At 46.6% G+C, this 25,991-nt stretch overlaps 1 protein-coding gene across 2 annotated transcripts in view; it reads right to left on the minus strand.

Annotated features, from left to right (window-relative positions):
- LOC137327803 (zinc transporter ZIP13-like) overlaps positions 1-25,991 on the minus strand; it is a 61,523-nt gene that overhangs the window by 19,172 nt on the left and 16,360 nt on the right. For both annotated transcript variants that reach the window (XM_067993614.1, XM_067993613.1), the window contains 5 exons: positions 12,657-12,781; positions 5,746-5,943; positions 5,552-5,641; positions 3,626-3,676; positions 2,957-3,089 (listed from right to left, as the gene is read on the minus strand). In XM_067993614.1, coding sequence (XP_067849715.1) covers positions 2,957-3,089; positions 3,626-3,676; positions 5,552-5,641; positions 5,746-5,943; positions 12,657-12,781 — 597 coding nt within the window. The remainder of the gene's footprint in view (positions 1-2,956; positions 3,090-3,625; positions 3,677-5,551; positions 5,642-5,745; positions 5,944-12,656; positions 12,782-25,991) is intronic.

Genomic DNA, 25,991 nt, shown 5'->3' on the forward strand with positions numbered 1-25,991 from the left:
GAGTGAGTGGGCAAATACATGGCAGATGCAGTATAATGTGGATAAATGTGAAGTTATCCACTTCGGAAAGAAAAACAGAAAGGCAGAGTATTATATAAATGGTGATAGATTGGGAAATGTTGATGTACAAAGGGACCTGGGTGTCCTTGTACACCAGTCACTGAAAGCAAACATGCAGGTGCAGCAAACAGTTAGGAAGGCAAATGGTATGTTGGCCTTCATTGCTAGAGGATTTGAGTATAGGAGCAAGGATGTCTTACTGCAGTCATACAGGGCCTTGGTGAGACCACACGTGGAGTATTGTGTGCAGTTTTGGTCTCCTTACCTAAGAAAGGATATACTTGCCATAGAGGGAATTCAGCAAAGGTTCACCAGACTGATTCCTGGGATGCCAGGACTGTCGTATGAGGAGAGATTGGATCGACTCGGCCCGTATTCACTCGAATTTAGAAGAATGAGAGGGGATCTCATTGAAAACACACAAAATTCTAGACAGACTGGATGCAGGGAGGATGTTTCCCCTGGCTGGGGGGTCCAGAATGAGGTGTCACAGTCTCAGGATACAGGATAGGACATTTAGGACTGAGATGAAGAGAAATTTCTTCACTCAGAGGGTAGTGAACCTGAATTCTCTACCACAGAAGGCTGTGGAGGCCAAGTCACTGAATATATTTAAGATGGAGCTAGATAGATTTCCAGACACAAAAGGTATCTAGGGGTATGGGGAGAGAGCGAGAATATGGTATTAAGATAGAGGATCAGCCAGGATAGTACTGAATGGCGGAGCAGGCTCGAAGGGCCGAATGGCCTACTCCTTCTCCTATGTTTCGGGGTGGGGGTGGGGGGGTGGGAGACGAGGAGCGAGAGGGAGGGAGGGGAAGAAGACGAGGAAAGAGAGAGAGGGAGGGAGGGAGACGAAGAGAGAGAGGGAGACGGGCACGGACACACGGAGTTTTGAGTTGTATAACATTAGGCTGAAATACAGACACGTAGAAACAGAAGGATAGGAAAATACCATCTGTTTCAGCAAACCCCCCCCACCCAAACATCGTACAGCCACGTACACCACTGACCAGACCCTACAAACCAATCTCCTGATAGGAAGTGCTGGGGCTGGGAGAAATTTGACAGTGCTGAATTAAGAAAGGAACACGTGGAATGTTAACTCGATCCCTTGGAGCATTCTTTCTGCTCATGAAAACAAGGAAGAAGTGTATCACACAGCACCGCAAAACACTGGTTTAAGTGTGACATTAGCTAGTGTATTGGTATCATAACACTCAATAACAGCGCTGCAATAATTTATTAACTGTTGTACAACTTCCAGACATCAGAGAAGGTGAACCCGATTCAGATAAAGGTCGCATTAAACGTGAGGTGCAATGCCATTACACACAAACCTTAATGACACACAGCCAAGGTGACCCCACTCGGACAAGCATGTACCGAGTTGGGGTGTGGGGATGGGGGGGGGGGGGGGGGGGGGGGGGAGAAAAAGAGGGAGGGAGGAAGAGGGAGAGGCCATGTGACACATGGGGGGAGGCTGCGCGAGAGAAACAAGTGTGCCAATGTGAATTGGCGGGAGCAGAGTGGGAAAGAGTGCCAACGTGTACTGGGGACAGAGGGGGGGGGTGGAAGATCTGGGTGGGGGGGGGCTGTGTGATAAGGGGAACAGATGAGAACCCAGGTGAATTGGGGAGAGCAGAGTGCCGCTGCGTCACTGTGACAACTGTAGACACAATTTTAAAACAATTTACAAATGAGATTTAGCAACAGAGAGTACCAATATGTATTTACAATAGCCTACAATGTATTGATGGGAGACGGTTGCCACTTGACGATCACTCAGATTGTGCAAAAGTGCACAATCTAAGTGATGAAAAGTTGCAGCAAGTTATGATAAGCCTGTGTGTGACTAGAGGTCCCTGGCTGATTGTGAGCTGTCGGCTGTTTTGGTGTGTGTTGCAGGTACAGTACTTGGTGAGGGGAAGACACAGTTGAGAAGTCACTGCTCTCTACACTGCCACCAGGTGGCACATCGTGGTACCAGCATTCACATTAAGGGACCATCCATAATGTCTTCATTCCCACAAGTATCCTAAAAGGAACACTGGAATTAAAAAAGGGATACATGGAACGTTAATTGCATCCTCTGGAGCATCCCTTCTGCTCCCGTGAAAGCGATGCCAATTACAGATGGTCCCTTATTGATCACATTCTTCACCTCAGTCTGTGTGTGGCTGTAACTGCTGCATTAATTCACAAAACTAAAATTAGCACCCAGCAATCAGAGGCCGCCTCTGCAATCTGCACCACTGTTAGCAGGGTCTTCATCAGAGCCACCTCCCAACATCAGCTTTCCACACAACCAATTGCTGATGTTATGACCCAATGAGGATATTATCTTGAGATAGCATCTGTGGTCATCGTTAATTAAAAGAGAAAAACAATCTTGTACATTTGATGCTTACCATGTGCCACCTTGATCATGCATGATATAAACCAAACTAAGTGTACATTCTGGGGGGGGGTGGGGGGGGAAGAGAACAGGACAGTCAGGAAGCATGAAACATAAATACATCGCCAATGCACTCTTCTCCTCTCTCCCCCCCCCCCTCAGACAGCCACAACTCCAGTCTGAATACTGGGGTGACTAATACATCGGTCACTATTTACCACAGACCCAGTCACAGATAGTGGAGTGCGCTATGACCTGACAGTCAGAGGTGGCCAGAGAAAGAGACAGAAGAGAACATTCTTGTGGCTTAAGCACATTGTGGTTGGATTGGCACCCAACCTGGAAGAAAGCTCCCCGAGCCACAGCGGGCACAGTCGGAGCGCCCCCCTGGACCGCACCGGGCAGGTCAGGGCTCTGATATCACTTTTCTTCGAGTCTCTTTCTTCCCCCCGGCCCATTACCGAACTTCTCATTTACATAAAGCAGGTCAAATCCTACCTGCTCCTTCTGGAGACTGAGCGCATAGGGCGAAGCAGGCCCCCAACACCCCTCCAAACGCAGTCGTGAGCTGCATTTTTGCTGCGCTCCATCGATCGAATCCTGCCCTGAGCAGGATGGCAAAGTCTCCGATCTGTGGGTTGAACAATGAAGTCATCAAAGCAGGCCAAGTTTGCAAAGATGAATTTCTCACAGCAGGAACTCAAACATAGTCTTCTGGCTCTAAACCTTGACCATAGGGAATTCATCTCTGGACATAACGATAGGGTGCAAGAAAAATGCTGGATAGGAGGTTTCTCTGGACAGACAGAAGGAATTCCTTTGTCAAAAACACTGTTCAGTTGTTGATGCTTTTCCGACAGGCGCTGGTTTGAATTTATCTCTAACAAGTGGGCGAGTTTGAGTCAGGTTACAGCTGGTGGACTGAGCACTAGTGTAAGCCAGCATCTCCCATCTCCAGCTGGCACTGATTGGATCACCCAAGACACCTCATACCAAATGAAGGCTGAGGGTGACAGGCGGTGTTATGAGGGAGTATGCCATCCTGGCCATTTGTCTCTCCAAGGAGGTATTTCTGTTGGGGAAGGAGAAGAGGAAGGGAAATGGCAGTGCATTTTAAAAAGGAGGGTGAAAGGATCAATTATTCACGTTAAGGATAAGCTCACTCACCTCATGTGGAACTTCATGGAGAAGGATAGCCAGAGTTGTAGTGAGCCCAACCTGCAGGACAGGACAGGTACATATCACCAATCTCAGCAATAGAACTGACCTAGTAGACAGCCTAGCCATACCAATGGATAGTACTGGATAATGCGACTGTAATAACCATAGTAGCAGCTTACATTGCTTGTGAGGTAACTGTAGCTCATTGCAGAGCTGGTTGAAGGGAACCATGACAAAGAGACATTGAATCAATTGAACTACAGCCAGTTATAAAAAAAACTGATCGCTGCCACCATTCAGTCAAAAATATCAACCATCAGAATGTTGAAAAAACGCCTTGATGAAACCAGTTATCTTCCTGCAACAAGCACACATACAGTAGGACCTGGGACAACCTGGGCGAAAGCGTGGAGCACCAGTGTACAGGAAGACAGGAAAGCAACTTTACGGCCTGCCTGAAACAGGCGCAAGTTCCCAGAAGACTGCCCTTGGGACAAGCACTTCTGCTCTTACCACAGGGAGGATGGTTAGTGAAGATGAGTGGAGTACAGAGCTGTGACAGAGAGACATAACAAGCAGTTTGTCTGCATCTAGGGCACAGATTTTGAAATAGAGACAGGTGGCACGGTTGGGTTTCCTTATTGTCCTGGGATCATAATCCTTTCAAAACAAAACATTATTCCTCTCCTTATCCCACAGCAAACCTCCAGTGCCCATGACAGCATTACGTTTTCTGGGAACACAGCTGTTACATGTGGCTAGAGACTGGCAGTTACTCAGGTAAAATTGGCTGCAAAATGCATCCCATCACACTGGGTGCTAGGTCACCACAAACTCCACCAGTGTGAGCATTACCATGAGGCAAAACCAGAAGTTAGGAAAGGGGTTACTAACTAGCACTATCCAGTGATATTTACAGCTTTCAGGCCAAGGATCAAAACACCATGCAGTGTGTACAGGGCAAAGAGGTGTTTCGCAGTTCCAGGTATCCTTCGATTAGATTCCAGCCTGTAACTCACTCCCGGGTATGTGATTTTCTATATATAAACCACCTGTATCCCTCGATTAGATTCCAGCCTGTAACTCACTCCCGGGTATGTGATTTTCTATATATAAACCACCCGTATCCCTCGATTAGATTCCAGCCTGTAACTCACTCTGTAGCTCGATATGCAGATTGCTCTCTATGACAATAGTGTAGGCAAACACAGATCACCAAGTACTGGGAGATCTCGTGGTGGTACTCATGGCGTAAGATTAAAAAAAACAAATAAGTTGTTAACATATAGGGAAGAGGCAGGTCCCACAGACCAACACCAAGGAGGCCAGGCGAGGGGCCTCACAGGTGGCTCTCTTTCTTTCTTTTCTCATCTCCTCAGCTTTTATTTCTGGCTTTATGTCCTCTCAAACTCCTTATTTTTTCCTTGTTCTCCTTCCTCCTTTCCCTTTGACCATGATGCACTCAGGTGCCACTGATGGACAAAAAAATGGAAGCTTGGACACTGAGCTCTTAGTGTGAACGTGGCTGAAGCTTTCTAGTCAGATCAGATTTACTGTGCAGGATATATAGTGGGATGTCTGTGTGCCTATCTGCCCTGTACCTGCCCGTCTGTGTATGTGTGTAACCAACACTGCCACTGAAAGGAATTTGAAACATATTTGACTTTGCCCTCTGAACGAGAATTTTTGGAGAGATGGTGCGTTTTTTAATCAGGTCAAATTTACTAATTCTCCGAAGAGTGAATTGGGGCCCATGGACCAGTCAGGCAATTCTTCAAATCCTCTGGCCACACTCACGACACAACACTTTTAATTATATCGATTCACTACCAGAATTGTGACTAGGAGTGAACACACAGGCAGAAACTATCTGTTTAAGATCTCACGTAGTCTTCATTCTCTTGGCATATCATTTTCTTCTCTTCTACTTACCTTTCTACTGACGAGGAAGCTCCCAGCCACTGCCAGGCCGTGTGTGAAGTTATCAATACAGTTGGCAATGAGGTTGAGGTATCCACTAATCTGCAAAATACAGGGCAGCATCAAATTTCCAAAACAAAACAGAAATAATGTAGCCAAGCAACATTTAGGAAAGGAATCAAGGCAACAAACAGCGGTCCCCTTACCTTTATGGCTTGAACAGGCTGAGTGGCTGTCTTGAGCTGCAGAGTGGAGCCGCGGCAGTGACCGTTGGTGAGCTGGGCACACGAAGCATTACGATGAGTGCTGGCAGAGGGAATGAGTTTGCCATTTTGAAGGCGTTTGATCTCCTTATCCACACAGCAACGTCCATTCTGCAATGTCTTCGGGGTCTGAGAAGGTGCCTGGGAGAGGAATCAAAGTCAAAATTCCTGGTGAAAGGAGAATTGGAGGCTTGTTTGCTGCAGGAAGTGATAACACTTCTTTAAAAGAAAGACTTGCATTTATACAGCGCCTTTCATCACCTCATGACAGCCAATTAAGTATTTTTGACGTGTAGTCATTGTTGTAATATTGGAAACACGGCAGACAATTTGGACACAGCAAGGTCCCACGAACAACAATGAGATAATGACCAGATATCTGGCTTAAGAATAAGTGTTGGCCAGGACACATTTTGCAACAGCATACTTGAGTTACTAAAGGCTGCGAACCCATCCTGCCTTTAGCACCTTGCTGTTTCTTCTGCAAAGTACATTTACAAGAAAGATCAATGGGTCTTACTTCTGTGAAACATTAAAAACATAGATCACGATTTATCAACTGTGTACTCATGAGGAGGAAAAGACATTGCATTAAAGAGATCAGAATCTATCACTGGATTTGGAGGAGAGGCTTTTCAAATAAATGCAAATACATTCTCTCTTTTAAAATACATTATATGACTTATATCTTGAAATTCTTAACGTTTTACTGAAAAACTGTGTGTCTCTTGCTCCCTCTTGGGTTTTGAAGGATGACTCTTTAAAGATCTCTGCTGCAATCACATGAAAGGAAGAGGCATCATTACCTGCTCTGCAGCACTTCCACAGCTGCCTGCATTTGGCTCACACCTCTGAGTATAAATCCCACAAAACAAACCGTGGCATCGGCAAGTGTTGCTAGTTCAGCAACACAACTAGACAGCACCGTTTAGGCAGAATGAGAGGCAGCTGGCAATGGGGTGCAGAGAAATGGGGAATATTGAGAGAAATGCAGAAGGGATAAGCAACCATGGCAAAATATCCCGAGGTGACCCAATTCAGCCACTCGTGGAAATTACCCAACTCCAACATACTCTATTTGTGTTGTTGAAAGTATAATTCTGGTATTAAAACCACTTTATTGTGGCAGAACCACACAGGCCAGGAAGGTCCCAGGTTCCATGTCCAGTATGTGCTGAGCTAGCTAATATCAACATTAAGTGGCCTTGGTATCCATGAATGAAATCAGCCAGGATCCCCACTCCTGGTCATTACTGAGTAGCCTCCGCTGGAAAGTAAGTGTGTTTGTGTATACTTGTGTGAATGTTGGGGGAGGAAACAAGAGTGAGAGAAGGGTTAGGAGAGTGTTGTTGGAACATGGAATGCTTTACCACAGGGAGTAGTCGAGGCATTGTACCTTTTAAAAGGAAAATTGTAACAATATTTGAAGCAGAGGAAGATACAGGACTATGGGCAGAAGTTAGGGCAGTGGGATTAATTTTGGTTTGGCTCTGGCAGACACGATGGGCCGAATGGCTTCCTACTGTGCTGTAAACTTCTACGGTTCTGTGGACAAGATCGACAACGACTCTTGTGGTCAAATAGCCACTTGAATAAGATATGGTAGATTGCCAGCTCCTGTGGAACTGCACCACAACAGGAGTCACTGCCTTCAGGAAGAGAGAAAAACACGTACACTTTGCTCTTGTTGAGTAGGAAAGCAAGGAGACAGCAGCTTTCCAAAACCTGCAGAAGCTGAAGTTCCTCAACGTGCCCGTGAACCATGAACACGCATACGAGTGATTTTGCTCACGGTAGTTTCTCAATATGGAGCCCACATAACACACCGCTCTCAGGCAGGTTTGGCTGCCAAGTGCAGCTTTACAGAGAACACGTGCAGATTTGTTATAATGAGCAAGCCCACCATTGGGATCCCCACAACCAGGGCCAGTGGTTTGGTATAGCAAAAATAAAAAAGGGCTGAAAATCACAGGGCAGTGCATGGAAATCTGTAAGTGAAATAAACTGAAAGCTTTCATTTTAAAACACTGCATTTATGCTGCCCAAAGCTGTTCTCAAAGGAATAAAATAGTCGTGCTGACAATTCAGCCACAAGGTAAAGAGTGTGAAATTTGGCAGGACTACCTTTTATTGGCCAGCCTTACATCATGGGATAAGAATGGGGATCAGCTTGAGCAGAAACGGAGTACTGACATCAAAGACACGTGGAACATTGCAGGGTGGGCGCAGAAAGGTACGGCAGGGATTGGTTACAGAGCTGCAGAGCGAGCAGTGGAGTGAGCACAGATGGAGCTGTTTTAGGACAGCAGAAATCACTCCTCTCAACAATGACACGGGCTAGCGCCTCATTTCACAGAGAAATCTGATGAATTGGAAAAACATATCTGTGTCATCAGTAATGAACTGTGTTAATTACATAACAGGGTTTCTGCCAACACTGAGGTATGAAGGAGTATTCCTTTAAGTGTTAGTATTTTGTCACACTTAATTAACCTGACGTCAGAAAGTAATTAGGAGAATGATTACTGAGATAGGATCAATTCTTGAATCAGAAAAATCAAAAATACTGCATCACACAATTCTGCCAGACCACTGCAGATGGATCCTGTGCATCTATTCGTGAAGAACCTTTCACTGTGGTTCATCAGAATATGTGCTCATGGTACACAAAGAGCTTACATTCAGTGAACGAGTCTCCCACTCAGAGCAACTAGCGGCAAGTTGGACAAGTCTCTGCATTTAATGCTAAATGCAGGCACCTGACATTACTCGACTACACAGACATGACAGTTTATACACCCAGTTACAGCGTGCACCCACAAAACCCCTCCCTAATGGCTCCACTGATTGCCTGCTAGGCAACGAACATACATACGTACATACGAATTAAGAGGAGTAGGCCATTCGGCCCCTTGAGCCTGCTCTGCCATTTGATAAGATGGCTGATCTGATTATGACCTCAACCCTACTTTTCAGTCTACCTACCATAACCTTTGACTCCCTTGTTAATCAGGAAGCTATCTAACTCAGCCGTAAAAATATTCAATGACTCTGCCTCCACTGCTCTCTGGGCAAGGGAGTTACACAGTCTCACGACCCTCAGAGAAAAAATGTCTCCTTATCGCCGACTTAAATGGGAGACACCCTTATTTTTAAACTGTGGCTCCTAGTTCTAGTCTCTCCCACAAGGGGAAACATCCTCTCAGCATCTACCCCTTCTAGTCCCCTCAGGATCTTATATGTTTCAATAAGATCACCTCTCATTCTTCTAAACTCCAGTGTATACAGGCCCAACTTGTCCAACCTTTCCTCATAAGATAACTCCCTCATCCCAGGATTCAGTCGAGTGAACCTTCTCCAAAGCAATTATGTCCTTTCTTAAATAAAGAGACCCCAAAACTGCACATAGTATTCTAGATGTGGTCTCACCAATCCCTGTACAACTGTAGCAAAACATCTCTACTTTTATATTCCATTCCCCTTGCAATAAATTACAACATTCCATTTGCCTTCCTAATCATTTGCTGTACCTGCATACTAACTTTTTGAGATTCATGTACTAGGACACCCAGATCCCTCTGTACCTCAGAGTTCTGCAATCTCTCTCTATTTAGATATACTGCTTTTCTATTCCTCCTGCCAAAGTGGACAACGGGGCCACCCAGTGCAATACTAAGACACACAGACCAGGAGCCTGCACAGGCTGCTACTGCTGGCCTCAGTGGGGCTCCCACTCTCGATCGTTCCTGGAAACGTGTGTGGATATTGAGCAAGGACAGGATTGGACTTGGCTGTGATGCCCCTGGCGATGAAATGGCCTACCAATATTCACTGTCCAGGACGGGGTTGTGAAGGGTCATCACTGCCTGTGTAATCATAACCCAGCATGAGTCACTGCCTTCAGCAATGAAGGGACACGAGAAAAAAAAAGGATATATTAGAGATCAAGTACGTGAAAAAGTAACATACGGAGCACAGCGTATTGCAAAGGCAGTGCACAAGCACCTGGTGTGGTATGATCGGACTCAGCTTTCAGAGCTGATGTAATGAATGTGCATGTTAACGTTAGGCAGCTTAAAGAAACTACTTACCCAGTCAAGTATGAAACTGTTAGAAGCTGCACGAGGTTACGTACATTGTGTATCAGTAAGGAACCTCTCTTCACAACCACCACCCAAAGAAGCCAAGCAGCTGGCCAGGCAGTGCTGCAAAGGCTGAGGGAGCAACATCTATGTCCCCGAGAGTTTCACACGAAGCCATGTAACACCCACAAAACTGTACTCAGTGCCCAGGAGAAAACACAAAGAACCATGAACTTTTGGCAGAGGAATCTGTGGCCAGTCAATGCTGTGACCTTTGCTGGGATGTTGTGTACTTACCTGTCCCACCAGTTATTAGATACCCACTGGGCAGAACCATATGGTGTTCATGTCAAACAACTTCATCAACGTACTACTCCAGGTTACAGTCACAGGTCGCACTTGAACAAGCCTGGTAAACTGTTCGGTCTCGCTGTGGGTCTCTCGCTCAGCTCCTATTCAGAGCTCCTTCACCTTTTCGATTAATTTCTCTCTTTGCTGTGTCCATCTCCCTCTCTCCATGGGTTGGCTTTTGCTTCTCTCTCTAGGGATTCTCTCTCCCCCCTCCAGGTTTCCCCTCAGGGCAGTCCATCAGCATGTGTGTGTGTGTCTCTCTCTATCTTGCTTCTAGGGCTGTGTCTCTCCCTCACCCTCCCTTGTTGTGCTGTTTCAGGTCTCTCTCTCTTTCTCCACCGCCCCCCCCGCTGCTCTCAGGACTCTTTCTCTCCCTTCTGTCCCCCCCCGCTCTCAGGACTCTTTCTCTCCCTTCTCTCCACCACCACCCCCCCCCCCCCCGCCCCATGCTGCTCTCAGGACTCTTTTCTCTCTCCACCCCCTGCGCTACTCTCAAGACTCTCTCTCTTCCCCGCCCCGTGCTGCTCTCAGGACTCTCCCTCTCCCTCCGCCCCCCCCCCCACCCCCACTTCACCCCCCCCCCCCCCCACCCCATGCTGTTGTTGGGCTCTCACTCTCTTGCTGTGCTGTTCTCAGAGCTCTCTCTCCCCCTGTGGATTTCTCTCAGGGCTCTGCTCTCATTCCCTCTTGTTTGACCTCAGTGTTTGCTCTCAGGGTTCCCCCTGCCCCAGTGCTTCCCACTCAGCATTGCTCCCAGGACTGTCTGCCCTTCTCCAAACTGCATCATTAACCCACACAAATTGCCTCCTGTACTTTCTGTATTACCAGCCCATATGGTAGAGTCCATATGCACTGTGGATGGAGATTAAATGGATGTGGTACAGTCCATGATAGGGGAGCATGTACATGGGCTGAGGAAGGGACATAGGCTTGAACATTATGGCTGACAACTGGTTTAGCCATTCACTGCCAATCTGGCTGGACCACAAAGTACTATCGGGTCCTGCTCTCCTCTGCCAAAATTGCTCACTATTCCAGGACCATCCTGGAATGCAAAGATAACTCCTGGCTTTTCGTCTCCACTACAAACTTAAACTACTCTCCCCTGCCTGCAGCCTTTGACATGGTTGACCACAACATCCTCCTCCAATGCCTCTCCTCCGTTGACCGGCTGGTTGCGGCTCTCGCTCGCCTGGTTCCATTCCTGTCTAACCAGTCGTAGCCAGAGAATCTCCTGCAGTGGTTTGTCTATCCGCTCACCATTACCTCTGGAGCCCTCCCCCCTCCCCCCAAGGATTTATCCTTGGCCCCCCTCCTATTTCTCATCTATATGCTGCCCCTTGGTGACATCATCCGAAAACATGTCAGATTCCACGTGTACGCTAACGACACCCAGCTCACCTCACCGCCACCTCCCCCCTCGACTGCCTCGGATTTGTCACGCTGCTTGTCCGACATCCACTATTGGATGAGCAAAAATTTCCTCCAATTACATATTGGGAAGACTGAAGCCATTACCTTTGGACCCCGCCACAAACTCTGTTTCCACGCCACCGATTCCAGCCCCCTCCCTAGACACTGTCTGAGGCGCCCTATTTGACCGAGCTGAGCTTCCAATCCCATGTACTCTCCATCACCAAGACTGCCTATTTCCACCTCCATAACATCACTCGTTTCCGCGCCGGCTCAGCTCATCTGCTGCTGAAACTCTCATCCATGCCTTTGTTACCTCCACACTCAACTATTCCATTGCTCCCCTGGCTGGCCTCCTATCTTTCACCCTCAGTAAACTTGAGCACATCCAAAATTCTGCTGTCCGTATCCTAACTTGCACCAAGTCCCTTTCATCCATCACCCCTGTGCTCACTGATCTACATTGGCTCCCGATCTGGAAGGTTTTAAAATTCTCATCTGTTTTCAACTCCCTCCATGGCCTCACCCCTCCCTATCTCTATGCCCTCCTCCAGCCCCACAACCCTCCGAGATCTCTGCACTCCTCCAATTCTGACCTCTTGCGCATCCCTGATTTTCATCGCTTCACCATTGGCGTTCGTGCCTTCAGCTGCCTAGGCCCTAAGCTCTGGAATTCCCTCCCTCAACCTCTCTCCTCCTTTAAGACGCTCCTTAAAACCTATCTCTATGATGAGGCTTTTGGTCACCTGTCTCCTTATGTAGCTTGGTGTCGAATTTTGTTTGATAACGCTCCTCTGAAGCACCTTGGAATGTGTGACTATGTTAAAAGGTACTATATAAATGCAAGTTGTTGTTAGAGGGAGTTTAAATGGTTGGGATACAATTCATGGTAGGGTAGGGTAGAGTGTACATGGGCTGCGGAAGGAACTGGTTTGGTGGGCCAAATTTCTTGTTTCAAGCTTTATATTAAATGGTTATTTTGTACCTCATACTCCAGTAGTAACTTACTTCTTGAAATTCTGTATCCTCCTCATCTTTGTCTGGAAATACTTTCTCCAAAACGAAGAATGCAAGCAATCCGACAATTACCCACAAACCTAACTTCCTCTGCTGTTCCCGACTGTGGCCTCCATCTGCACAAACAGAAAGTGGTCAGAGGAGCAGAATAGAAGTGGGAGACCAACAAACTCAGCCCAAGCGAGGACCTGCTGACAAACAGATTGCAAGTTTGGTGTAACTTTATCAGGTGTATTTATACTTCCTCGGGTTCAAATTTGTGGGTTTGAACACACGGTGAACAGCCAGGTGCACTCCACTGCTCGACCACCTCAAGCTGTTCTTATATATTCACTCTCAGGACGTGGGTGTCACTAACAAGGCTGGCATTTATTGCCCATCCCTAGTTGCCCGAGAAGGTGATGGGTCGTCTTCTTTGTAGCGGTTTGAGTGGTTTGCTCGACCACTTCACAGGGCAGTTAAGAGTTAACCACGTTGGTGTGGGACCGGAGACACATACAGGCCAGAACAGGGTAAGGATGGCAGGTTTCCTTCCCTAAAAAGGACATTAGTGAACAAATTGGATTTAAGACAATCTGACAATTTCATGGTCACTTGTACTGACTTTCCACATCCAAATCCTCATACTACTAGAATCATAGAATCTTACAGCACAGAAGGCAGCCATTCGGCCCATCGTGCTTGTGCCAGCTCTTGAAAGCTATCCAATTAGTCCCACTACACTTCTCTTTCCCCATAGCCCTGTAATTTTCCTTTCCAAGTATATGTATAATTCCCTTTTGAAAGTTACTATTGAATCTGCTTCCACCACCTTTTGAGGCAGTGCATTCCAGATCATGATAACACGGTGCCTAAAAAAAATTCTCTTCAGCTCCCTCCAGTTCATTTGCCAATTATCTTACATCTGTGTCTTCTGGTTATTGACCCTCCTGCCAATGGAAACAGTGTCTCCCTATCTACTTAATCAAAACCCTTCATAATTTTGAACACCTATATTAAATCTGTCCTTACCCTTCTCCGCTCTAAGGCGAACAACCCCAGCTTCTCCAGTCTCTTCACTTAACTGAAGTCCCTCATCCCTGGTACCATTCCAGTGAATCTCCTCTGCAGCCACTCCAAAGTCTTCACATCCTTCCTATTGTAGTGTGGTGCCCAGAATTGAACACAATACTCCAGCTAAGGCCTAACCAGTGATTTATAAAGGTTTAGCATAACTTCCTTACTTTTGTACTCTATGCCTCTATTAATAAACCCCAGGATCCCATATACTTTAACAGCTTTACTAACTTGTCCTGCCACCTTCAGAGGTTTGTGTGTGAGAACCCCCAGATGTCTTTGTTCCTGCATCCCCTTTAAAATTGTACCAATTAGTTTTTAATCGCTTCTCCTCATTCTTCCTTCCAAAATGCATCACCTCATACCTCTCTGCATTAAATTTCATCTGCCATGTGTCTGCACATTTCACCAGTCTGTATGTCATCCTGAAGTCTGCTACTATCCTCCTCAATGTTTACTAAATTTCCAAGTTTTGTGTCACAGTTGCAAGCTTTGAAATTTTGCCTCCTATACGCAAATCCAGTTTATTAATATACATAGGAACAGGAGTCGGCCATTTAGTCCTTCGAACTGTTCTGCCATTCAATGAGATCCTGGCTGATCTGTGACCTAACTCCATATACCCGCATTAGCCCCATATCGCCTAATACCTATAGTTAACAAAAATCTATCAATCTCAGATTTAAAATTAACAATTGAGTTAGCATCAACTGCTGTTTGCGGAACAGAGTTCCAAACTTCTACCATCCTTTGCGTGTAGAAGTGTTTCCTAACTTTACTCCTGGAAGTCCTGGCTCTAATTTTTAGGCTATGTCCCCTAGTCCTAGACTCCTCAACCAGTGGAAATAGTTTCTCTCTATCTACCCTCAGTTCCCCTTAATATCTTGAAAACTTTGATCAAATCATCCCGTAATCTTCTAAATTCCAGGGAATGTAACCCTAGTTTGTGTAATCTCTCTTCCTAATCTAACCCTTGGAGTCCAAGTATCGTTCTAGTAAATCTATGCTGCACTCCCTCCTAAGGTGCAGTGCCCAGAACTGAACACAATACTCCAGGTGTGGTCTAACCAGGGCTTTGTATAGCTGTAGCATAACTTTTACCCACTTGTAGTCTAGTCCTCTAGATATAAAGGCCAGCATTCCATTAGCCTTTTTGATTATTTTCTGTACCTGTCCATTTTATATTTTAATGATCTATGTACAGGGACCCCTAAGTCTCTTTGGACCTCCACTGTTTCAAGCTTTTCACCATTTAGAAAGTACTCTGATCTGTCCTTTTTAGCTCCAAAGTGGATGAACTCACACTTGCCTACATTGAAATCCATTTGCCACAGTTTTGCCTGTTCACTTAATCTATTAATATCTCTAATTTTATGCTTCCATCGACACTGCTTACAATGCTGCCGATCTTTGTGCCATCGGCAAACCTGGATATATGGCTCTCTATCCAGTCGTCTAAGTTGTCAATAAGTACAGTGAATAGTTGAGGCCCCAACATAGATCCCTGTGGGACACAACTAGTCACATCCTGCCAATTTGAGTACCTGCTCATTATCCCTACTCTCTGTCTCCTGCCGCTCAGCCAATTTCCTAACCAGGTCAATAATTTGCCCTCAATTCCATGAGCTTCAACTTTAATTAACAGTCTCTTATTAGGGATTTTATTGAATGCCTTCTGGAAGTCCATATAAACAACATCCATAGACTTGCCCCTGTCCACTACGTTAGCCACTCTTCAAAAAAATTCGATCAGGTTCGTCAGGTATGACCTACCCATTACAAATCTATACTGGCTCTCTCTGATCAGCTGAAAATTTTCACGGTGCTCAGTCACTCTATCCTTAAATGAGAGATTCTAGTAATTTCCCAATAACAGATGTTAGGCTAACTGGTCTATAATTCCCTGGTTTCCCTCTCTCACCTTAAATAGCGGAATGACATGTGCAATATTCCAATATAAAGAAATGGTTCCTGAATCGAGAGAACTTTGGAAGATTAGAGTTTAGGGCATCTGCAAAGTTCTCACCTATGTCCTTTAAAACTCTGGGCTGGAAGCCACTTGGTCCTGGGGATTTGTCACTCTTTAGTGCCATTATTTTCTTCAGTACTGTTAATTCGCTTACGTTAATTATGGTGAGTCCCTGTCCCGATTCAAAATTAGTTTCTTTGCGGTATCTGGCATGCTATCCTTTTCCTCTACTGTAAATACCGACGCAAAGTAATTATTTAATATGTCTGCCATTTCCTTATTTTCATTTACAGTATCACCATCAGTTTTTTTTTTAAAAAAAGGGGCCCACATTACTGTTAATCACCCTCTTTTTCCTAACGTAATTGTAATTCTGCCATGTGGGAACTCCAGGAAGCTTCCCATGTCAGACAACCACAGGTGCAGGAAGTGTCATTAGCTGGAGGAGCTTGTGCTCTGGTTTTCGGACCTTGAGCAGCAGCTGGCGTCACTGCAGTGCATTTGCGAGGCTGAGAGCTACGTGGATAGCACATTTCAGGAGGTGGTCACCCCGCAGCTTAAGAGAGTGCAGGCAGAGAGGGACTGGGTGACCGCCAGACAGACAAGAAGGACCAGGCAGGTAGTGCAGGAGTCCCCCGAGTGCAACTCGCTCTCTAACCGTCTGAATACTGGTGAGGGTGATAGTTCCTACGGGGAGCACAGCAGAGTCAAGTTCTTGGCACCACGGGTGGCTTAGCTGTAGAAGGCGGGGAAGTTGGGGGAGGAAGATCGGGAAAGCAATAGTGATAGGGGATTCAATAGTTAGGGGAACAGACAGGCATTTCTGTGGCTTCAGACGTGATTCCAGGTTGGTACATTGCCTCCCTGATGCCAGGGTCCAGGATGTCACTGAGCAGCTGAAGAACATTCTGAGGTTGGGGGGGGGGGGGGGTGAACAGCCAGAGGTCATGGTCCATATCGGTACTAATGACAAAGGTAGAAAGGGGATGAGGTCCTGCAGGCAGATCTAGGAAAGAGATTATTAAGCGCTAGTGAGTATAGAAATGGGAGAATAGAGCAGATGAATGCATGGCTGGAGAGATGGTGCAGGAGGGAGGGCTTTAGATTCCTGGAGCATTGAAACCAGTTCTGGTGGAGGTGGACCTATACAGGCCAGACGGGTTGCACCTCAACAGAGCTGGGACCAATGTTCTCGCGGGGAGGCTCACTAGTGCTGTGGGGGGAGGGTTTAAACTAATTTGGCAGGGTGATGGGTACCAGGATGTAGCACTGGAAAGGAGAAACAAGGTGCACAAAGGATTGGGAGAGACAGGTAGCACGAGAGCAAGAAACAGTACAGTATTAGGTAGGATTATCCTAAGAGCGAATAGAGAAGGTCTAAGATAGCTTTACAGTGCATATGTGTAAATGCACGAAGCGTGAAAATAAGGTTGGTGAGCTGCAGGTGCAAATAGCCACAAGATGTTGTGACGATAACGGAGACCTGGCTCAAAAAAGGGCAGGATTGGGTACTAAATATTCCTAGATACAAGGTGTTCAGGAAAGATAGGGAAGGAAAGAAAGGAGGGGGGTGGCAGTGTTGATTAAGGAGAATACTGCAGTGCTGGAGAGAGAGCATGTCCTTGAGGGGTCAAGGACAGAATCTATTTGGTTAGAGTTAAGGAACAACAGAGGTGCCATTACACTACTGGGTGTATTCTATAGGCCACCAACTAGTGGGAAGGGTATAGAGGAAAAAATTTGCAGCAAAATTAGAGAGGTGCAAAAGCCATAGAGTAGTGATAATGGGGGACTTCAATTATCCTAATTTTTAAAAATTCATTCATGGGATGTGGGCGTCGCTGGCAAGGCCAGCAGTTTTTGCCCATCCCTAATTGCCCGAGAAGTTGGTGTTGAGCCGCCTCCATTAACCGCTGCAGTCCGTGTGGTGACGGTTCTCCCACAGTGCTGTAAGGTCGGGAGTTCTAGGATTTTGACCCAGCGACGATGAAGGAATGGCGATATATTTCCAAGTCGGGATGGTGTGTGACTTGGAGGGGAACTCGCAGGTGGTGTTGTTCCCTGTGCCTGCTGCCCTTGTCCTTGTCCTTGTCGGAGGTAGAGGTTGCGGGTTTGGGAGGTGCTGTCGAAGCAGCCTTGGCGAGTTGCTGCAGTGCATCCTGTGGATGGTACACACTACAGCCACGGTGCGCCGGCAGTGAAGGGAGTGAATGTTTAGGGTGGTGGATGAGGTGCCAATCAAGCTGGCTGCTTTGTCCTGGATGGTATCGAGCTTCTGGAGTGTTGTTGGAGCTGCACTCATCCAGGCAAGTGGAGAATATTCCATCACACTCCTGACTTGTGCCTTGTAGATGGTGGAAAGGCTTTGGGGAGTCAGGAGGTGAGTCACTCGCCGCAGAATACCCAGCCTCTGACCTGCTCTTGTAGCCACAGTATTTATGTGGTTGGTCCAGTTAAGTTGCTGGTCAATGAAGACCCCCAGGATGTTGATGTTAGGGGAATTCGGTGATGGTAATGCTGTTGAATGTCAGGGGGAGGTGGTTAGACACTCTCTTGTTGGAGATGGTCATTGTCTGGTGCGAATGTTACTTGCAACTTATCAGCCCAAGCATGGATGTTGTCTAAGTCTTGCTGCATGCAGGCACGGACTGCTTCATTATCTGAGGGGCTGCGAATGGAACTGCCCACTGTACAATCATCAGTGAACATCCCCATTTCTGACCTTATGATGAAGGGAAGGTCATTGATTAAGCAGCTGAAAATGGTTGGGCCAAGGACACTGCCCTGAGGAACACAGAAACATAGAAAATAGGAGCAGGAGTAGGCCATTCGGCCCTTCGAGCCTGCTCCAACATTCAATATGATCATGGTTGATCCTCTATCTCAATACCACATTCCCGCTCTCTCCCCATACCCCTTGATGCCTTTTGTGTCCAGAAATCTATCTTGCTGCTCCTTAAATATATTCAGTGACTTGGCCTCCACAGCCTTCTGTGGTAGAGAATTCCACAGGTTCACCACCCTCTGAGTGAAGAAATTTCTCATCTCAGTCCTAAATGTCCTACCCCGTATCCTGAGACCTCGTTCTAGACCCCCCCCAGCCAGGGGAAACATCCTCCCTGCATCCAGTCTGTCTAGCCGTCAGAATTTTATATGTTTCAACGAGATCCCCTCTCATTCTTCTAAATTCGAGTGAATACAGGTCGTGTCGACCCAATCTCTCCTCATAAGACAGTCCTGCCATCCCAGGAATCAGTCTGGTGAACCTTCGCTGAACTCCCTCTATGGCAAGTATATCCTTTCTTAGGTAAGGAGACCAAAACTGTACACAATACTCTAGGTGTGGTCTCACCAAGGCCCTGTATATTGCTAATTTGGTTTGGCCAGTCTATATGTAGATTAAAGTCACCCATGATTACTGTAGTACCCTTGTTACATGCATCTCTAATTTCCTGTTTGATGCCATCCCCTACATTACCACTACTGTTTGGAGGCCTACAGACAACTCCCACCAGTATTTTCTGCCCCTTGGTGCTCCTTAACTCCACCCAGACTGATTCTACATCTTGATTTTCTGAGCCAATATCCTTTCTCACTATTGCTCTGATTTCATCCTTTACTAACAACGCCACCCCACCTCCTTTTCCTTTTCGCCTGTCCTTCCTAAACATCGAATACCCTTGAATATCAGTTCCCAGCCCTGGTCACCCTGCAGCCATGTCTCCGTAATCGCAATTATATCGTATCCGTTTACAACTATTTGCACTATTAATTCGTCTACCTTATTATGAATGCTTTGTGCCTTTAGATTGGTCTTTTTAACATGTTTAGACAGCTTAACATTTTTTTGTACTATGGCCCTATTTGTCTTATTACCATTTTTTCTTACCCGGACCCTATTTGTTAGTGCACTCTTTTGTTTGTACACTCTGTCCCTTCCTGACACAATCTGGTTATCCTTACCCCAATCAATTTCCTGCACTGCTTCTTTGTCTTTTCTCTTTAGCATTCTAGATTTCTCTCCATCGGGACCCTGGAGCAATGTCCTGGGTCTAAGATGATTGGCCTCCAATAACCACTACCATCTTCCTTTGTGCTAAGTATGACTCCAGCCACTGGAGAGTTTTCCCCCTGATTCCCATTGACTTCAATTTTACTAGGGCTCCTTGGTGCCACACTCGGTCAAATGCTGCCTTGACGTCAAGGGCAGTCGCTCTCACCTCACATCTGGAATTCAGCTCTTTTGTCCATGTTTGGACCAAGGCTGTAACGAGGTCTGGAGCCGAGTGGTCCCGGTATAGTAATAGTGTAAAGGGCAGAGAAGGGGAAGAATTTCTGAAGTGTGTTCAGGAAAACTTTCCTGATCAGTACGTTTCCAGCCCAACGAGGAAGGAGGCATTGCTGATCTGTTCTGGGGAATGAGGTGGATCAAGTCTCGATAGGGGAATATTTAGGGAACAGTGATCACAGTATCATAAGGTTTAGATTAGTTATGGAAAAGGACAAGACGCAATCTAGAGTAAAAATATTTAATTGGAGGAAGGCCAATTTCAGTGGGTTGAGAATGGATCTAGCCCGGGTAAATCAGAATCAAAGATTGGCAGGCAAAACTGTAATCGAACAATGGGCGGCCTCTGTGGAGGAGATGGGTCGGGTTCAGTCTAGGTATATTCCCACGAGGGGGGAAAAGTGGGGTAACCAAAGCCAGAGCTCCCTGGATGATGAAAGAGATAGAGAGTAAGATGAAGCAGAAAAAGAGGGCGTATGACTGATGTCAGATTGATAATACAAGTGAGAACCAGGCTGAATATAGAAAGTTCAGAGGGGAAGTGAAAAAGGAAATGAGGGGCAAAGAGAGAGTATGAGAATAGACTGGCAACTAACATAAAAAGGGAATCCAAAAGTCTTCTACAGGCATATAAATAGTAAATGGATAATAAGAGAAAGGGTGGGGCTGATTAGGGACCAAAAAGAGGGGATGGCTAAGGTACTAATGAGTACTTCGCATCTGGCTTTACCAAGGAAGAGGCCAAAGTCATTGTAAAAGAGGAGGTAGCTGAGATACTGGATGGGCTAAAAATTGATAAAGAGGAGGTAATAGAAAGGCTGGCTGTACTTAAGGTAGATAAGTCACCAGGTCTGGATGGGATGCATCCTAGATTGCTGAGGGAAGTAAGGGTGGATATTGAGGAGGTACTGGCCATAATCTTCCAATCATCCTTAAATATGGGGGTGGTGCTAGAGGAGTGGAGAATTGCAAATATTACATTCTTGTTCAAAAAATAGTGTAAGGGTAAACCCAGCAACTACAGGCCAGTCAGTTTAATCTCGGTGGTGGGGAAACTTTTAGAAACGATAATCCGGGATAAAATCAACAGTCACTTGGACAAGTGTGGAGTAATTAAGGAAAGCCAGCATGGATTTGTTAATGGCAAATTGTGTTTGATGAGGTAACAGAGAGGGATGATGAGGGCAATGCAGTTGATGGTGTATGTGGACTTCTAAAAAGTATTTGATAAAGTGCCACATAATAGGCTCGTCAGCAAAGCTGATGCCCATGGAATAAAAGGGGCAGTGGCAGCATGGATACGAAATAGGCTAAGTGACAGGAAACAGAGAGTAGAGGTGAACGGTTGTTTTTTGGACTGGAAGAAGGTATACAGTAGTGTTCTCTAGGGGTCGGTACTAGGACCACTGCTTTTCTTGTTATGTATTAATGACTAGGACTCGGGTGTACAGGGCACAATTTCAAAATTTGCATATGACAAAACGTGGAAGGTAAAAAAATTTTAAAAATTCGTTTATGGGATGTGGGCGTCGCTGGCGAGGCCGACATTTATTGTCCATCCCTAATTGTCCTTGAGAAGGTGGTGGCAAACCGCCTTCTTGAACCGCTGCAGTCCGTGTGGTGAAGGTTCTCCCACAGTGCTGTTAGGAAGGGAGTTCCAGGATTTTGACCCAGTGACAATGAAGGAACGGCGATATATTTCCAAGTCGGGATGGTGTGTGTCTTGGAGGGGAACGTGCAGGTGGTGTTGTTCCCATGTACCTGCTGCTCTTGTGCTTCTAGGTGGTAGAGGTCGCGGGTTTGGGAGGTGCTGTTGAAGAAGCCTTGGCGAGTTGCTGCAGTGCATCCTGTGGATGGTACACACTGCAGCCACTGTGCGCCTGTGGTGAAGGGAGTGAATGTTTAGGGTGGTGGATAGATTGCCAATCAAGCGGGCTGCTTTGTCCTGGATGGTGTCGAGCTTCTTGAGTGTTGTTGGAGCTGCACTCATCCAGGCAAGTGGAGAGTATTCCATCACACTCCTGACTTGTGCCTTGTAGATGGTGGAAAGGCTTTGGGTAGTCAGGAGGTGAGTCACTCGCCGCAGAATACCCAGCCTCTGACCTGCTCTTATAGCCACAATATTTATATGGCTGGTCCAGTTAAGTTTCTGGTCAATGGTGACCCCCAGGATGTTGATGGTGGGGGATTCGGCGATGGTAATGCCGTTGAATGCCAAGGGGTGGTGGTTAGACTCTCTTGTTGGAGATGGTCATTGCCTGTCACTTGTCTGGCACGAATGTTACTTGCCACTTATCAACCCAAGCCTGGATGTTGTCCAGGTCTTGCTGCATGCGGTCTCGGACTGCTTCATTATTTGAGGGGTTGCGAATGGAACTGGACACTACAATAATCAGCGAACATCCTCATTTCTGACCTTATGATGAAGGGAAGGTAATTGATGAAGCAGCTGAAGATGGTTGGGCCTAGGACACTGCCCCGAGGAACTCCTGCAGCAATGCCCTGGGGCTGAGATGATTGGCCTCCAACAACCACTACCATCTTCCTTTGTGCTAGGTATGACTCCAGCCACAGGAGAGTTTTCCCCCTGATTCCCACTGACTTCAATTTTACTAGGGCTCCTTGGTGCCACACTCGGTCAAATGCTGCCTTGATGTCAAGGGCAGTCACTTTCACCTCGCCTCTGGAATTCAGCTCTTTTATCCATGTTTGGGCCAAGGCTGTAATGAGGTCTGGAGCCGAGTGGTCCTGGCGGAACCCAAACTGAGCATCGGTGAGCAGGTTATTGGTGAGTAAGTGCCACTTGATAGCACTGTCGATAACACCTTCCATCACTTTGCTGAGGATTAAGAGTAGACTGATCGGCCGGTAATTGGCCGGATTGGATTTGTCCTGCTTTTTGTGGACAGGACATACCTGGGCAATTTTCCACATTGTCGGGTAGATGCCAGTGTTGTAGCTGTACTGGAACAGCTTGGCTAGAGGCGCGGCTAGTTCTGGAGCACAAGACTTCAGCACTACAGCCGGGATGTTGTCGGGGCCCATAGCCTTTGCTGTATCCAGTGCACTCAGCCGTTTCTTGATATCACGTGGAGTGAATCGAATTGGCTGAAGACTGGCTTCTGTGATGGTGGGGATATTTGGAGGAGGCAGAGATGGATCATCTTCTGGCTGAAGATAGTTGCGAACGCTTCAGCCTTTTTTTTTTGCACTCACGTGCTGGACTCTGCCATCATTGAGGATGGGGATGTTTGCAGAGCCTCCTCTTCCCATTAGTTGTTTAATTGTCCACCACCATTCACGACTGGATGTGGCAGGACTGCAGAGCTTTGATCTGATCCGTTGGCTGTGGAATCGCTTAGCTCTGTCTGTAGCATGTTGCTTCCGCTGTTTAGCATGCATGTAGTCCTGAGTTGTAGCTTCACCAGGTTGGCACCTCATTTTTAGGTACGCCTGGTGCTGCTCCTGGCATGCTCTTCTACACTCCTCATTGAACCAGGGTTGATCCCCTGGCTTGTTGGTAATGGTAGAGTGAGGAATATGCTGGGCCATGAGGTTAGAGATCGTGCTGGAATCCTGCTGCTGCTGATGGCCCACAGCACCTCATGGATGCCCAGTTTTGAGCTGCTAGATCTGTTCTGAATCTATCCCATTTAGCACGGTGGTAGTGCCACACAACACTTTGGATGGTGTCCTCAGTGCGAAGATGGGACTTCGTCTCCATGAGGACTGTGCGGTGGTCACTCCTACCAATACTGTCGTGGACAGGTGCATTTGCGACAGGTAGATTGGTGAGGACGATGTCAAGTCAGTATTTCCCTCATGTTGGTTCGCTCACCACCTGCCGCAGGCCCAGTATGGCAGCTATGTCCTTCAGGACTCGGCCAGCTCGGTCAGTAGTGGTGCTACCGAGCCACTCTTGGTGATGGACATTGAAGTCCCCCAACCAGTGTACATTCTGTGCCCTTGCTATCCTCGGTGCTTCCTCCAAGTGGTGTTCAACATGGAGGAGGACTGATTCATCAGCTGAGGGAGGGCAGTGGGTGGTAATCAGCAGGAGGTTTCCTTGCCCATGTTTGACCTGATGCCATGTGATTTCATGCGGTCTGGAGTCAATGTTGAGGACTCCCAATGCCACTCCCTCCTGACTGTATATCACTGTACCGCCACCTCTGGTGGGTCTGTCCTGCCGGTGGGACAGGACATACCCAGGGATGGTGATGGAAGAGTCTGGGACGTTGGCTGAAAGGTATGATTCTGTGAGTATGGCTATGTCAGGCTGTTGCTTGACTAGTCTGTGGGACAGCTCTCCCAATTTTGGCACAAGTCCCCAGATGTTAGAGAGGAGGGCTTTGCAGGGTCGACTGGGCTTGGTTTGCCTTTGTCGTGGCCGGTGCCTAGTGGTCCGATCGTAGAATCATAGAAAATTTACAGCACAGGAGGCCATTTGGCCCATCATGTCCGTGTCAGCTGAAATGAGTCACCTCGCCTAATCCCACTTTCCAGCACTTGGTCCGTATCCTTGTAGGTTACGGCACTTCAGGTGCATATCGAGGTACTTTTTAAAATGAGTTGGTGGTTTCTGCCTCTACCACCCTTGACGTAGAGAAGTGTGAGGTGATACATTTTGGCAGGAAGAACGAGGAGAGGCAGTATAAACTAGAGGGTACAATTCTAAAGGGGGTGCAGGAACAGAGACCTGGGTGTATATGTGCACAAATTGTTGAAGGTAGCAGGGCAGTTGAGAAAGCGGTTAAAAAAAAGCAAGTGGGATCCTGGGCTTTATAAAGAGAAGCATAAAGTATAAAAGCAAGGAAGTTATGATGAACCTTTATAATACACTGGTTCGGCCACAACTGGAGTATTGTGTCCAATTCTGGGCACTGCACTTTAGGAAGGATGTGAAGGCCTTGGAGAGGTGCAGAAAAGATTTACTAGAATGGTTCCAGGGTTGAGGGACTTCAATTACTTGGATAGACTGGAGAAGCTGGGGTTGTTCTCCTTAGAGCAGAGAAGGTTGAGAGGAGATTTGATAGGGGTGTTCAAAATTATGAGGGGTCTAGATAGTAGTTAGAGAGAGGCTGTTCCCATTGGCGGAGGGGGTCGAGAACCGGACACAGCTTCAAGGTAATTGGCAAAAGAATCAAATGCAACACGAGGAAATAAAACTTTTTTTTAAAAAACGCAGCAAGTGGTTGTGATCTGGAATGCACTGCCTGAAAGGGTGGTGGAGGCGGATTCAATCATGGCTTTCAAAAGGGAATTGGATAAGTACTTGAAGGAACAAACAAGGAAAGGGCGGGAGAGTGGGACTAACTGGATTGCTCGTGGAGAGCCGGCAAAGGTCTCGACAGTCCGAATGGCCTCCTCTTGTGCTGTAACCATTCTACGATTCTATAAAAATTTTGTGCTGATTTTGATATCCACTTGCAAGTTTTTTTTCATACTCCCTTTTTGTAGTTCTTACTATCTGTTGTCACCTGTTGCTGTTCTTTGTATCTCTCCAGTTACCAGGATCTATGCTGTTATTTTGCATTTTTATATGCTTTTTCTTTTAGTTTTCTATTGTCCCTAACCTCATCCCTGGCTGTTTTTTTTGGCGAGTTGAGCTCTTGCCCCTTAGGGGTATCAACTGGTTCTGTATCACATTAAATTCTTTTCTGAACACCTCCCACTGATCTTCCGTCGTTTTACCCATTGACAGATTTGCTCAATTTACTGTGGACAGTCTGTCTCATCCAGTCAAAGTCAGCCTTACCTAAATTTAGAATCTTCGTGACTATTACGGGTTTCTCCCTTTCAAACACAACGTTGAACACGATCATATGATCGCTATTAGATAAATGTTCACGCATCGTTAGGCTGTTAAATAAGTCTGGTGCATTACTCATTATTAAATTTAAAATGGCCTGCCCCCTTATTGGTTCTAGGACATATTGTTGCAGAAAGCTATTCTGATCACACTCAAGAAATTAACTACCTTTCTGACATGAGCTCGTCTGCTTATCCCAAT

This window comes from Heptranchias perlo, chromosome 12, assembly GCF_035084215.1.
Source record: "Heptranchias perlo isolate sHepPer1 chromosome 12, sHepPer1.hap1, whole genome shotgun sequence".
In the NCBI taxonomy this organism is placed as follows: Eukaryota; Metazoa; Chordata; class Chondrichthyes; order Hexanchiformes; family Hexanchidae; genus Heptranchias; species Heptranchias perlo.